The following is a 12,487-nucleotide window of genomic DNA, read 5'->3' on the forward strand; positions in this document are numbered from 1 at the left end:
TGCCACCAGGAGCAAGGCATCTCTCAGAGCCTCAGTTTCTCCACCTGGAAAATGGGTTTAATCACTGTCTTTTGCCTGCCTCCCTCCTGGGGGCCATAAAGGGTATACGGCATCACAGAAACATCAGACACCAAGGGGCGTCTCAGGAGCACAAGCCAACCCCCACAGTGGCGTCCCCCCGCTAAGAGGACACGGACTCAATCCCAGCCTGAGACAGAGAGACTCGGAAAGCAAACCTGCCTTTGCTTTAAAATAACAACACACCAGGCTCCGTCTACGCCCCAGAGCCTGCTCCTCGGGCCTGCACTGGCCCCCCAGGCCAGGGAGCGGCAGCGGCCGCAGCTGAGAGCTAAAGCTGACGCGTCTGTGCCTCTGGAGTACAACGTGGCTTCCTGTTTTAGAGCATCCAATAGGCCCTCTCGCCCCAACACGCAGTCCTGCTCCAGGTCTGCCTCCGGACCTGACCTCCCCAGAGACCCACTTGCTTCCTGAATAGAACCCCTTTTTTCGATGGCTCTGCTGCCTATAGGACACTTCTTAGCCTCACTTCATTCACTCCACCCTCCTCGGCCCGCCCCCCTCTCCCGGCCGACTCCCGACTCCCCCACATCCCCAAACCATTCGCTATGCCAAATGCCGCCATCCCTGCACTCCGCTGTCTCCCTGCCTCTACAGAGCTGTGCCTCCTCCTGCACTGCCCTCCCCAGGCACCTGGGTCTCCACCCTCCAGGCCCGGCTCACACAGTCTAGGGTGCCGGCCGGCGCCCTCTGCCTGGGGCCACTCCATGCCCCGCTCCTGCAGCCCTCCGCCCGCTGCACTACACCCTGTCACAGCGGGGAGCGCCTGGCGGGCAGGGCGTGGCACGCAGGCAGGCCAAGTGGCCGGGTCTCCGGGTCTCCGGAGGGCTGCCGGAGATGCCATGGTGGTTACCCTAGTTGTTCCTAACAGAGGGAGCAAAGGGAAGTAAACCTCACAGGCCTGTCATGTGGGCAGCTCTGCCGTGAAGCTGCAGCCTTACACTCCCCGGGGGCCTCCCGTCTACTCCCAGCAGGCTGCTGGGGGCGGGGGCTGGACGGGTGGGAGACAGACACCCAGGAAAGTTGGGGTGACCTAGGGAAGGTGCTTACTGTCAGTCACACCTGGGAACAGAGGTTATGGGCCAGAATGGGCGTGGCCACTGCAAGGGGGCAAAATTTGGAATATTGAATTCCCTAAACCAGGGTGGGAACATCTGGCCCACGGGCCGTGTAAGGCCCACGAAATCATTTGGTCTGTCCCTGCCAAGGCATGAGGGGTGCGTTAATGAAATGTTTGGCCCGGCCGGTGTGGCTCACTGCTTGAGCGTCAACCCATGAACCAGGAGGTCAGGGTTCGATTCCCGGTCAGGGCACATGCCCAGATTGCAGGCTCCATCCCCAGTAGGGGGCATGTAGGCGGCAGCCGATCCATGATTCTCTCTCATCATTGATGTTTCTCTCTCTCTCTCTCTCTCTCTGAAATCAATAAAAAGTATTAAAAAAAAAAAAAGAAATGTTTGACCCAATACAGCAGGCTACTTTTTAAGCTGATAATTCTGTGTGGCCCGCGAATGATGCTGTAAATGTCCACACGGCCCTCGGCAGGAAAAAGGGGCCCCGCCCCTACAACAAAGGCGTGTGCTCTCACGCTCTCTGTTCCTCCTGACTGACTCCTGGCTTGTGGGGCTCTCACGCTCCTGCTCCCCTACATTCGCCCACATCCCCACTCACAATGACTGATGGGCCGTGACGAGTCTGGTGCTGCAACGCTGGAGACTGGTGTCGCTTTTAGCTTTACTGGAGGGATGCAATTCCTTGGAAAGAATGCTTTCTGCCGTATCTCATCCTCCATGGGGGCCTCTGGAAATCCTCATTCCAGGGGTACCCCAAGAACCCCACTCCCGCTCCCAATGGGGAAAGACCACCCACACATTTCTCTGGTATCACCGGTTCTCATGGGATCCCCATAAGGCTGGTCTCCAGGAAGCTCTGGGATTTGCCACCAGAGGGTCTCCAGGTTCCCCAAGCCCAGCCTGGCTCTCGGCAGCTCTGCAGCTGCCTTTGACTTTACGCTGAAGGGCAGCGGCATGACAGGGTGAACAGACTGGCCTCTGGACGGCTCCCCGTGGCCAGAAAGAAGCGCCTCTGGGGGAAGAAGGTCACGGCACAGGCACCGGAGCAGCAGGAAAGCAGCGTGCCTAATGGAGACGTTCCGAGCGTCCGATCCCGAGCAGGCACGTGTCCGGGGTGCTGCGTGGTGTCTGCTCCCGTCCTCCGATCCCGCACCAGCAGCCACGTCAAACCTTGCCGTGCAGCCTGGGAGACACAGCGGCCAGAGCAGGCCCTCGGGGCAGGCAAAGTAAGTGACTTTTTCCGGGAATTTAGGAAACATCAGTAGCTGAATGAAAAAATCCATCCTGGTAACGAGGCACAAGCTCACGTCTCCTACATCTGATTAGGCTGAGGACAGGGGGCACGGCGAGGCCAGTCTGGAGGCGGCGCGGAGGAAGCAACTATTGCTCAAGGCAACTATTGCTCTTGAGGCCACCCCCGAGGGACAGAGGCACGGAGCACTGGGTTTGGAAGGGGAGTGGGGGACATGGATGGGTTTCGTCGTGCCCCTGCCAGAAGCCAATTCCAGCATGTCATAACTGCAAGAGTTTCATCAAAAGATTGATGGAACTTGGGGACTCAACAAGGGCTGTGTCACGTATGTTATCACCTGTTGGAATGGCTGAGGGCATTTCCCCCAAACCAGAAAGGGATGATTGCTTGCTGCCAGACAGCTCAGGGCATCTTAATCTACATGTTATTGCCTCCTACTGGCCAAACACCTGAACAGCCGTAGGCTATTCCCCAATCTGACAATGCTTCTGTACCCTACCCTTTGAAGTGTATAATCTCCACCTTGCCTTAGGACAAATTGTGTTAATAAAAAGCAAGGGTCCAGAGACAAGGAGAACTTGGCTTCTTCAGCCAGGCTCCTCTGACCCCCAAGGCCTTTCAAAATTATCTTTCGTCTTTGGACTTCTACTTAATCTACGCACAGCCTTTCTCCAGATTGCTGAACCCTTCTTAATGCTGGAACAAGAACCCCGGCATTACGCCCCCATTCAGGAGGGAGACCCTGCAACAAGCTGCACCCTCCTCACCCTTGTGCACTGTTGGTGGGAATATAAAATGGTGCAGCCGTCACGGGAAGCAGGATGGCAACGCCTCCAGAAATGACACAGAACGACCATGTGGTCCAGCAACTGCTCCTGGGACAGGCCCAAAAGAATCGGAAGCAGGGACTCAAAGGGGTATTTGCACACACACATCCCTGGGAGCACCATGCACAACAGCTAAGACGCAGAAGCAAGCACAATCCACTGACAGATGAACGGATCAACACAACGTGATATCTACATACAATGGAATGTTAGCCTTAAAAAGAAGGAAACTCTGACATCGGCTACCGCCTGGGCGGGACTTGACGACACTGCGTTAAGTGAAACAAGCCAGGCACAGAAAGACAAATACTGTGCGACTCGCTTTACGTGCGGTCCCTAAAGCAGGCACATGTACAGAAACAGAAAGCAGGAGGGCGGATGCCAGGGGCTGGGGCGGGGGAAGGGGAGTGAATGCTTTCTGGAGACAGGGTTTCAGTTTTGCAACATGAGACAGTTCTGGAGGGGATGGTGGTGATGATAGCACAACATGAACGTACTTCATGCCCCTAAACTGTACACGTAAAAATGATTGGAAAAGTGAATTTTACGTTGTGTATATTTACCACAAATTAAAAGTAGTTTTTAAAATTGCCTCCTCCTACTTTAGGGACTCAAGTCCATCCAGGGAGCAGAGTGGGGCAGCCCCCGTCCCACGGACTCCGCAAGGCCAGGCCTCCAAGCTTTGAAGGGTCACTGTGGGGCCTCCCCGGCACTCTTTCTGTTCTCACTCCCACCCCGTTCTCCCCAGGCCCGCACCCCGTCCACGCTGCTCCCTCTGCTCAGGACCCTTCCTGCCAGATCTGACTTTTTCTCGTTATGGTCTCAGCTCAAATGTCACCTCCTCATTTGAGGCCCTCGCTGTGTACGCAACATAAAGTAACTGCCTCCCACTCCCTCCCCACTGGCTCTTACAGTGCCCGCCCTCCCTCCCTCCCTCCCTCCCTCTTTCCTTCCCTCTTTCCCCTCCTCCCTCCCTGCTTTGTGTGTTTTTGCCACTTTCTGGAATGACTGTATTCATTTTCTCTTGTCCGTATCGCCTTTTCTTAGCTTGTAACTCCATGGCGTTGATGCAGCAGAGCAGTTACTGGCAAAAATGCTCAGAACCACACCGCTTGGGTCCAAATACTGGCTCCACAACTAACTAGCTGAGTCACCTTGGGCAAGATTCTTAATCACTCCGTGCCTCAGTTTACACATCTGTAAAGGGGGCATGATAACAGTGCCAGCCCACAGGGTTGCCAGGAGGACTGAATGGGTTAACATGTGATAGGCCCTCAGAACAGCGTCTCGCAGAGTAAGTAAGAGAAGTACTGGCTCTTAGGATTCCGGGGGCAAGGCCACCGCCTACCTTGCTCATCACAGAACCTCCAGGGCCTGGCCTATCGTCAGGACCCGATGAAACGTTGTAGCAGGAAATGGATGAGCAAATTCTGCAGAGACAAGCCCTTCATGAAATTAAATTTCATTTGCAGGGATGGGCCTAGGGAGCTGAGCAGGCTCCGAAGGAAGGAAAAGTCTCTCCCCAAAGGGGTGCCCACTCTCCCATGGCCCAGGCCCTGGACCCCTGAGGTGGGCCCAGCCAGCCCCAGGGTTTAGCTTCTGGAGTGGGAACCTCCTGAGAACATTCCGCCTGCTTCTGAAAATCTAGGGAAAGACATTTTTACCCCCAGTGGTGGGGAGGGCAGCCAGCCCGCCACGGCCAGCACCGGACAGAGCGTGGGGGAAGGGCGGCCTCTGACGGGGCCTTCGGGTGCTCCCGGGGCCTCAAAGGCATCACCCATGCCGATATAGGCACCCACGCCTTGGCCCTTAAAGGGACTTCTCCTGTGTTCGATTCTCTCTGTCTCTCTCTCTGTCTCCTCCAAAATATTCACCATTGCACTTTTCCCATGTAAGTCTGAAATCAGTGTGGAACTGACGCGGTGTGAGGTACAGGTCAGGATACATTCCTTCCATACGAATATCAAATGACCTCGCGTCATTTATCCGAAAGACCATTCTGTACCCACCTCATACCAAAGTTCCCTCTGTCATAAAGTGGACTTATTTTCTCTCATTTTTGTCTTAGGTGTATAGAAATACCAATTTTCCTGTACACGGAAGTTGTATACAGCAGCCTTGCTAAAGGCACCTACTAATGCTAGCCATTTGCATTTAGGTTCTCTCAGATTTTCTAGTTATATAATCATGCTATTTGTGAATAATGATAGTTATTTGTTTTTGTTTTTGTTAATCCTTACTCGAGGGCATTTCCCCATTGATTATTAGAGAGAGGAAGGGAGGGAGAGAGAGAAACATTGATGTGAGAGACACATCGATTGGTTGCCTCCCACATGGCCCTAACCAGGGTCAGGGATTGAACCTGCAACCCAGGTACCTTGACCTGGAATCAAACCCAAGACGCTCTGTGCGCGGGCTGGCGCTCTGACCACGGAGACACACACAATGACAGTTCAGCTCTTCTTTTCTGACCCTTGGGCCATACGTTTCTTTTTCTCGCCTGAGTGCACCGGCGAGGCCTCCAGTACAACCCTGGGTGGAAGTGGTGACGAAGATACAAAGGACTTGTCTTATTCCCGGTTTTAGGAGAAAAGTTTTCAATATTTCACTGAGTGTGATGTTTCTTCTCCTGTGTTATTTTTTTAAACATATTTTTACAGATCTCAGAGAGGAAGGGAGAGGGAGACAGAGAGAGAAACATCAGTGATGAGAGAGAATCATTGATCGGCTGCCTCCGGCACGTCCCCTACTGGGGACTGAGCCAACAACCCGGGCATGCGCCCTGACCGGGAATCTAACCGTGACCTCCCTGTTCACAGGTAGACCCTCAACCCCTGAGCCACGCCGGCTGAGCTCTCCTGTGTTCTTTAGAAAGATATTCCTGCTTTTCCAAGGAAGGAGGAGCCACAGGGTGAAGGGGACGGAGGGGCAGGCCCAGCTCCCCACTCCCCAGCCAGGTGACCCAGAGGCCACAGCACCCACCTGGGCCTGGGGACAGCCTCAGCTCCAGGACCCCCACAGCTCTGTGCTGGGGAACGAACGGGTGACGTGTGTGGAAGCGCTCGGTAGACTCTACAGGACACACAAGGTGCCCAGGGCCTCGGTGTGCACTTTGGCAAGACCAGCAGGGCCCGAGGGAGGGCGCAGGACACTGTCCTGGGGTGGGGGGCGTGGGAGTGGGGGGTGCGGGGTTGTGTGTTGGGGGTGCGGGAGGTGTGGTGTGGTATGTGAAGGTGGGGTGTGGTGAGGGGAGTGGGGGTTGTGTGTTGGGGTGTGGGAGGGGTGGTGTGGTATGTGAAGGTGGGGTGTGAGGGGAGTGGGGGCTGTGTGTTGGGGTGCGGGAGGTGTGGTGTGGTATGTGAAGGTGGGGTGTGGTGAGGGAAGTGGGGGCTGTGTGTTGGGGTGCGGGAGGTGTGGTGTGGTATGTGAAGGTGGGGTGTGAGGGGAGTGGGGGTTGTGTGTTGGGGTGTGGGAGGTGTGGCGTGGTATGTGAAGGTGGGGTGTGAGGGGAGTGGGGGCTGTGTGTTGGGGTGTGGGAGGTGTGGCGTGGTATGTGAAGGTGGGGTGTGAGGGGAGTGGGGGCTGTGTGTTGGGGTGTGGGAGGTGTGGTGTGGTATGTGAAGGTGGGGTGTGGTGAGGGGAGTGGGGGCTGTGTGTTGGGGTGCGGGAGGTGTGGTGTGGCATGTGAAGGTGAGGTGTGGTGAGGGGAGTGGGGGTTGTGTGTTGAGGTGTGGGAGGTGTGGTGTGGTATGTGAAGGTGGGGTGTGGTGAGGGGAGTGGGGGTTGTGTGTTGGGGGTGTGGGAGGTGTGGTGTGGTATGTGAAGGTGAGGTGTGGTGAGGGGGGTGGGGGTTGTGTGTTGGGGGTGTGGGAGGTGTGGTGTGGTATGTGAAGGTGAGGTGTGGTGAGGGGGGTGGGGGTTGTGTGTTGGGGGTGTGGGAGGTGTGGTGTGGCATGTGAAGGTGTGGTGTGGTGAGGGGAGTGGGGGTTGTGTGTTGGGGTGTGGGAGGTGTGGTGTGGTATGTGAAGGTGAGGTGTGAGGGGAGTGGGGGCTGTGTGTTGGGGTGTGGGAGGTGTGGTGTGGTATGTGAAGGTGAGGTGTGAGGGGAGTGGGGGCTGTGTGTTGGGGTGTGGGAGGTGTGGTGTGGTATGTGAAGGTGGGGTGTGAGGGGAGTGGGGGCTGTGTGTTGGGGTGTGGGAGGTGTGGTATGGCATGTGAAGGTGGGGTGTGGTGAGGGGAGTGGGGGTTGTGTGTTGAGGTGTGGGAGGTGTGGTGTGGCATGTGAAGGTGAGGTGTGGTGAGGGGAGTGGGGGTTGTGTGTTGAGGTGTGGGAGGTGTGGTGTGGCATGTGAAGGTGAGGTGTGGTGAGGGGAGTGGGGGTTGTGTGTTGGGGTGTGGGAGGTGTGGTGTGGTATGTGAAGGTGGGGTGTGGTGAGGGGAGTGGGGGCTGTGTGTTGGGGTGTGGGAGGTGTGGTATGGCATGTGAAGGTGTGGGGGGGTGGTGTGGGGGAGTGGGGGTTGTGTGGTGCGTGGGTGGGTGTGGGGAGGGCGAGGGGAGGAAGAGGAGCAGAGGGAAGGCCTGCCCCTCCAGGTCCTTCCCCACCACCCTGAGCTGGGCCTGGGGCTGGGACCTGAGAGCAGGAGTTTTCAAACCTAAAGAGAATCGGAACCCATGGAGGGCTTGTTAAACACAGATCCTGCCCCCCCCCCAGGTTCTGTTCTGCAGGTGTAATGGGCTGAATGGGTGGGGCCCCTCAAATTCGCATGGTGAAGCCCTAACCCCCGATGGGATGGTTTGGAGGTGGGGCCTTAGGGAGGTGATCATCGTTCCATGAGACCGTGAGGGTGGGGCCCCCTGATGGGATTAGTGGCCCTCAGGTTACTGCCAGCTTTCCTGCTGGGGTCCCGGCTGTGCCCCCTTCCATACCTCCTCAGAGCCTCGAGCAGGCTGTGGGGCCCAGCTCAGGTCTGGCCTGCGCCTTCCCTCCAGCACCTCCCCGTCCTGAGCAGGGACACCGACCCCTCACGCAGCTGGACTTCTCTAAGGACCAGCTTAGAGCAGAGGGCGATGCTGCCTCCTCCTCTCTCACACATCACTGAGACCACTGCTTCCCGGGCAGCCTCTCGGCACCCACTCCATGAGACACCTTTTGTCTGAAACCAGAAAAAAATCCTATTGCTTCCCTTGCACGGTGATAGCACCATCCAGGGCTTGGGGGGGCTTTCCTGCAGCCCTGCCCCCCCCTCCCATCACTGGTGAAACCCGACTCGCAATTAAACCGCAAGCGGGCTGACTCAGATCCTGAGCAATTAGGAGTGCCAGGCCTCTCTAATTAACCAGCCGCCCCTCCCTTCCCACCACAGCCCTCCCCTAATGAGGGCAGGCAGCTGGGGCGTGCGGGCCCAATTACTGAGGGGTGGCTGCCACAAGTGCCCGCATCAAGGGTTCCACCGGCAGACTCCAGACTCGTTAGCGTGTGGCAGCTGAAAGCCGACAGGGCTCCTTCGGGAGACGCCTCCCTCTGTGTGGCCAGGAGCCCCTCAGACCTGCCCCAGGCCTGGATCTGGACACGCCCCAGGTCAGAGGGCCCCAGCAGCCCGCCCACGGCCACACGCCTCCAGGACACACTGCCCGCCACTCCAAAAGGTGAGGAGGCAGGAAGTGGAGATGGAAATAAATAGAAGCGCCCCAGTAACTGGTGAACCCAGAGTGGAGGGGCCCTGAGGCCCCCCGATAGGCCAATGCCCTGTTAGAGCTCTCTCAGGCCCCCAGGGCTGCCTCTGTAACCCAATCACATCGGTAAAGAATTACCCACAGTCCCAGAGGCCGGGGTCTGTCTCCGCACCGCACCCCCGTGCCGGCACCAGGAGGCGTCCAGGACATACTATTTGTTGGATGAGAGAATGGATGACAGGGTCCTCCCCTCCCAGACACCAGTGGCCCTGTAAGGGCTAAAGCTTGGCTGGGGGCTCTCCTGGTTCTCCTGTGACCCGGCCTGGCAGACTGCTACAGGGTGCCTGAGTGACATCTCTGATCATCTCCCAGGGGCCCTGGACCTGCCCACTCTGCTCAGAGAGCTCTTCCTTCTAACAGGCCCATCTCCCACAGAGATCTCAGCTCTGCCCCATGTCTTCAAGGCCCCATGACCTCGCCTCTGTCCCTCCTCCAAGTTCCCCCTGTTCCTAAGTCAATCAGGATGTCACGTCCTGTGCTGCTTCTTCTTTCAGTCCACTTCTCCCTGCCCTCGGGCCTGCATCCTCACAGCCAGGGCTTGCCCAGCCCATTTCCAGCTCCACGTCTTTGCTGTGCTGCTCTCCCGAGCCCGGAATGCCCTTCACTCTACTCTCGGCCTCTCAGAAGGCTTCAGGAGCCAGCGCCTCCAGGCAGCCCTCCCGATTGCTTTTAGTCCTGGAAACCTTGGTCCCGCTATGGTCAGCATCACTCCGACCATCAGGACCTGAGGGAAATGACTGTTGTGGACACGTGTCCTTTGGATTCCCCTAACCCAGAGTTAGCCCACAACCGGCTGAAAGAGCAGACCCACAGAACAGGAAGTGCAATCCTAGCATACGACTTGGCTCGGAGGAGAGTTGTATTTACTTAATAAAAACCAATAACGCTTACTGAGTACTTAATGTGCCATACAAGGTTTTAAGAGTTTCGCATATAGCATTTAATCCGCATAACTCTATAAGGTACGTAGTATGATTATCCCTATTTTACAGATCAGGACGATGATACAACACATGATTAAACAAGTTTTCTGAGGTCATGTGGCTAGTGGGGGAGCTGCATCCACACCTGGGCCTGTGAGGCCCAGAGGTCCACTCCCCAGGGCTGGCCCTAGCAGCCAGGCCATCTGACCTTCAGGCTCCAATCCCTCCCGCCAAGAAGCATAGGATGCCATGTGCCTACACATGCACGCGCGCAAGCGTGCACACACACACACACACACACACACACACACGCGCGCGCACACACACACACACACACACTCCTGGGAGCCAGGATGCAAAGCCACAGAGCTGGACCGGCACCGGAACTGGTCCAGGCTGGGCAGCCAGAGTGGCAGGGCCTTACCTTCCTGCAGTCTTTGCAGAACACCGACGAGCTGCCCAGGTAGCCCAGCACCTCTCCGCAGAGCAGACACTGCGACAGGCCGTTCCCCATCACGTTGCGCCTCATGGTGTCCAGCCGCTCCACCAGCCGCCTGCAGCACAGGACACAGTCCGATGGGAGGTACTTCCCGTCTCCATCCCGACCACTGCCCGGGCCCAGCGGCCACAGGGCCCCACACGACACAGGCCTCCCGTGCTGTTCCCTCACCCGGGACACTGGTCCCTGCCTCACCTCTTTCCCTGGCTAGAACCCCTACTCATTCACTTGCTCGCCAATACTAACTGAGCAGCTAGGAGGCGCTGGGTGCTGGGAATATTGCAGCAAACAGGCCAGAGGCAGACCTGGTCTCTGCTCTCACGGAACTTACGCTCAATAAAGGGAGGAAGTCCAGACATGGGGACACAGGCGAACTGCCTCCCGGGGGGAAAGCGTTCTGAAGTGACGTGAGTGGGCGGGGGAGGGAGACTCCGAGGGTCAGGGGCATGTTAGAGGTGATGAGCGGGGCCTCTCTCAGGACATCCGAGCTGAGAGCTGAAGGATGACAAGGACCAATCCGTGTGGAGAGCCGGGGCGGGAGAGCCCGAGGCAGAGGGGGAGCCTGGAGCGTGCCTGGCGAGGAGGGGCCTGCCGTCAGGACGATCGGAAGGCCAGGGTGGCTGTGCTCCGAGCACACGGGAGGGAGCCTGGGATGAAAGCAGGCGGGAGAGGGGAGGAAGGCGGATTACATGGTTCTGCCGGTCACAACACGGAGTTTGGATTATTCTCTCAGATCAACGTGACGCCACGGAGGAGTTTTAAGCAGAGGAGTGATCTGACCCGAGTGACATTTTGAAAAGCTCACTCAGGATTACGGGGGTGCTTGGGGGGTGAGGAAGCCAGCAGCAGGTGGTGGGAGTCCAGGGAAGGGGGATGGAGGCTGGGATGGGCTGTATTTCAGAGGCAGCGTCGATGGCCTGGGGGTGAGGGGAGGTCGGAGAGACCCAGGACGGCACAAGGCCTCTGGTTTGAGCGACGGGGCGGGTGAAGCAGGGGGAGAAAGAGAGAAAAAGAGCCCGTCTTTGAACCTCTGGTGCTGAGTGCCCAGGAGCCTTCCCGGAACCCCACTGAGCCTGGGGTAGGTGCCCCCTCGGGGTCCCACAGCCCTCGGCCCCCTGTGACCCGTTCCATGACCACTTGTCAGCAATGCTGCGGCCTGGGAACTGGCAGCCACTTCCGTTTTGCTGGCAGCGGCATCGCCAATGCCTGGCGGACACGCAGCGAACATTCTTGAATGAATGAAGGACAGAGTACGGTGACACCGTCTCCTCTCGCTGTCACTCCCTCCACACCCCTGCAGTGAGGAATAGGCTATTTCCCCCATTTTAAAGATGAGAAGACTGAGGTTCAGCGATGGGAAGTCACTTGCCAGGGTCACACAGCTCTTAAGAGGTGGGGCCTGGGTCCACACCCAGGCCCCACTCCCACGGCAACTCGATCTGCTCCCAGACTCTGCCTGGAGCCGAGGGAGAGCAGGCTGGGCAGGAGGCTGCCTCTAGCAAGCACTCCGGACCGCCACGGGGTCGCTGTCCCTTACCCGCGCCCCACAGGGCCTCTGGAGCAAAGCCGGCATCAGCCCTGGCCTGACCCGCTTGTTCTCGGGGACCCCCGGCCGGTACGACCCCGTGCCTCCTAACTCACGAAACACACGGGGTGCAGCCACCTCCTCCTTCTGAGACGATGAACCCGAGGCACTGCCTTCTGGGCCGTTCTGGGCCCCTGCCAGACCCGGTGCTCGCAGAGGGGGCCGGGCAATGGGCGCGGCCCAGAGGGAGGGGCGGGCACGTGTGCTTCCCACTGCGCAGAGGAGCCCACGTGGAACACGCCCCCCCCCCCCGCTCCCCGCACACCCTCCTGGGTGCCGATCGTCGGCTGGGGGGCTGCGGAGCGCCTGCGGGGCCCGGGGCAGCACAGGGCCAGAGCCGGGTCGGGTGGGGGAAAGCGAGACCGGGAGTCTGTCCGATCCAAACCCTCCTGTAACAGTGACAGTGAAAGGCCCGTGTGCCTGAGCCATGCACATGGAGCTGCGGGAGAGCAGGGTCTCGGCGGGGTCTCTCATTGTCTGGACCCAGGTATGTCTACGGCCCGACCTTTTAAATGG

General features: G+C 58.1%; 1 protein-coding gene across 3 annotated transcripts in view; it reads right to left on the reverse strand.

Moving 5' to 3' along the window:
* Nucleotides 1-12,487, reverse strand: part of RPH3AL (rabphilin 3A like (without C2 domains)) — a 127,644-nt gene that overhangs the window by 56,190 nt on the left and 58,967 nt on the right. For all 3 annotated transcript variants that reach the window (XM_054709082.1, XM_028155026.2, XM_028155024.2), the window contains exon 4: nt 10,312-10,441. In XM_054709082.1, the coding sequence (XP_054565057.1) occupies nt 10,312-10,441 (130 nt within the window). The remainder of the gene's footprint in view (nt 1-10,311; nt 10,442-12,487) is intronic.

The sequence above is a fragment of the Eptesicus fuscus genome, chromosome 20 (genome assembly GCF_027574615.1).
Source record: "Eptesicus fuscus isolate TK198812 chromosome 20, DD_ASM_mEF_20220401, whole genome shotgun sequence".
NCBI lineage: Eukaryota > Metazoa > Chordata > Mammalia > Chiroptera > Vespertilionidae > Eptesicus > Eptesicus fuscus.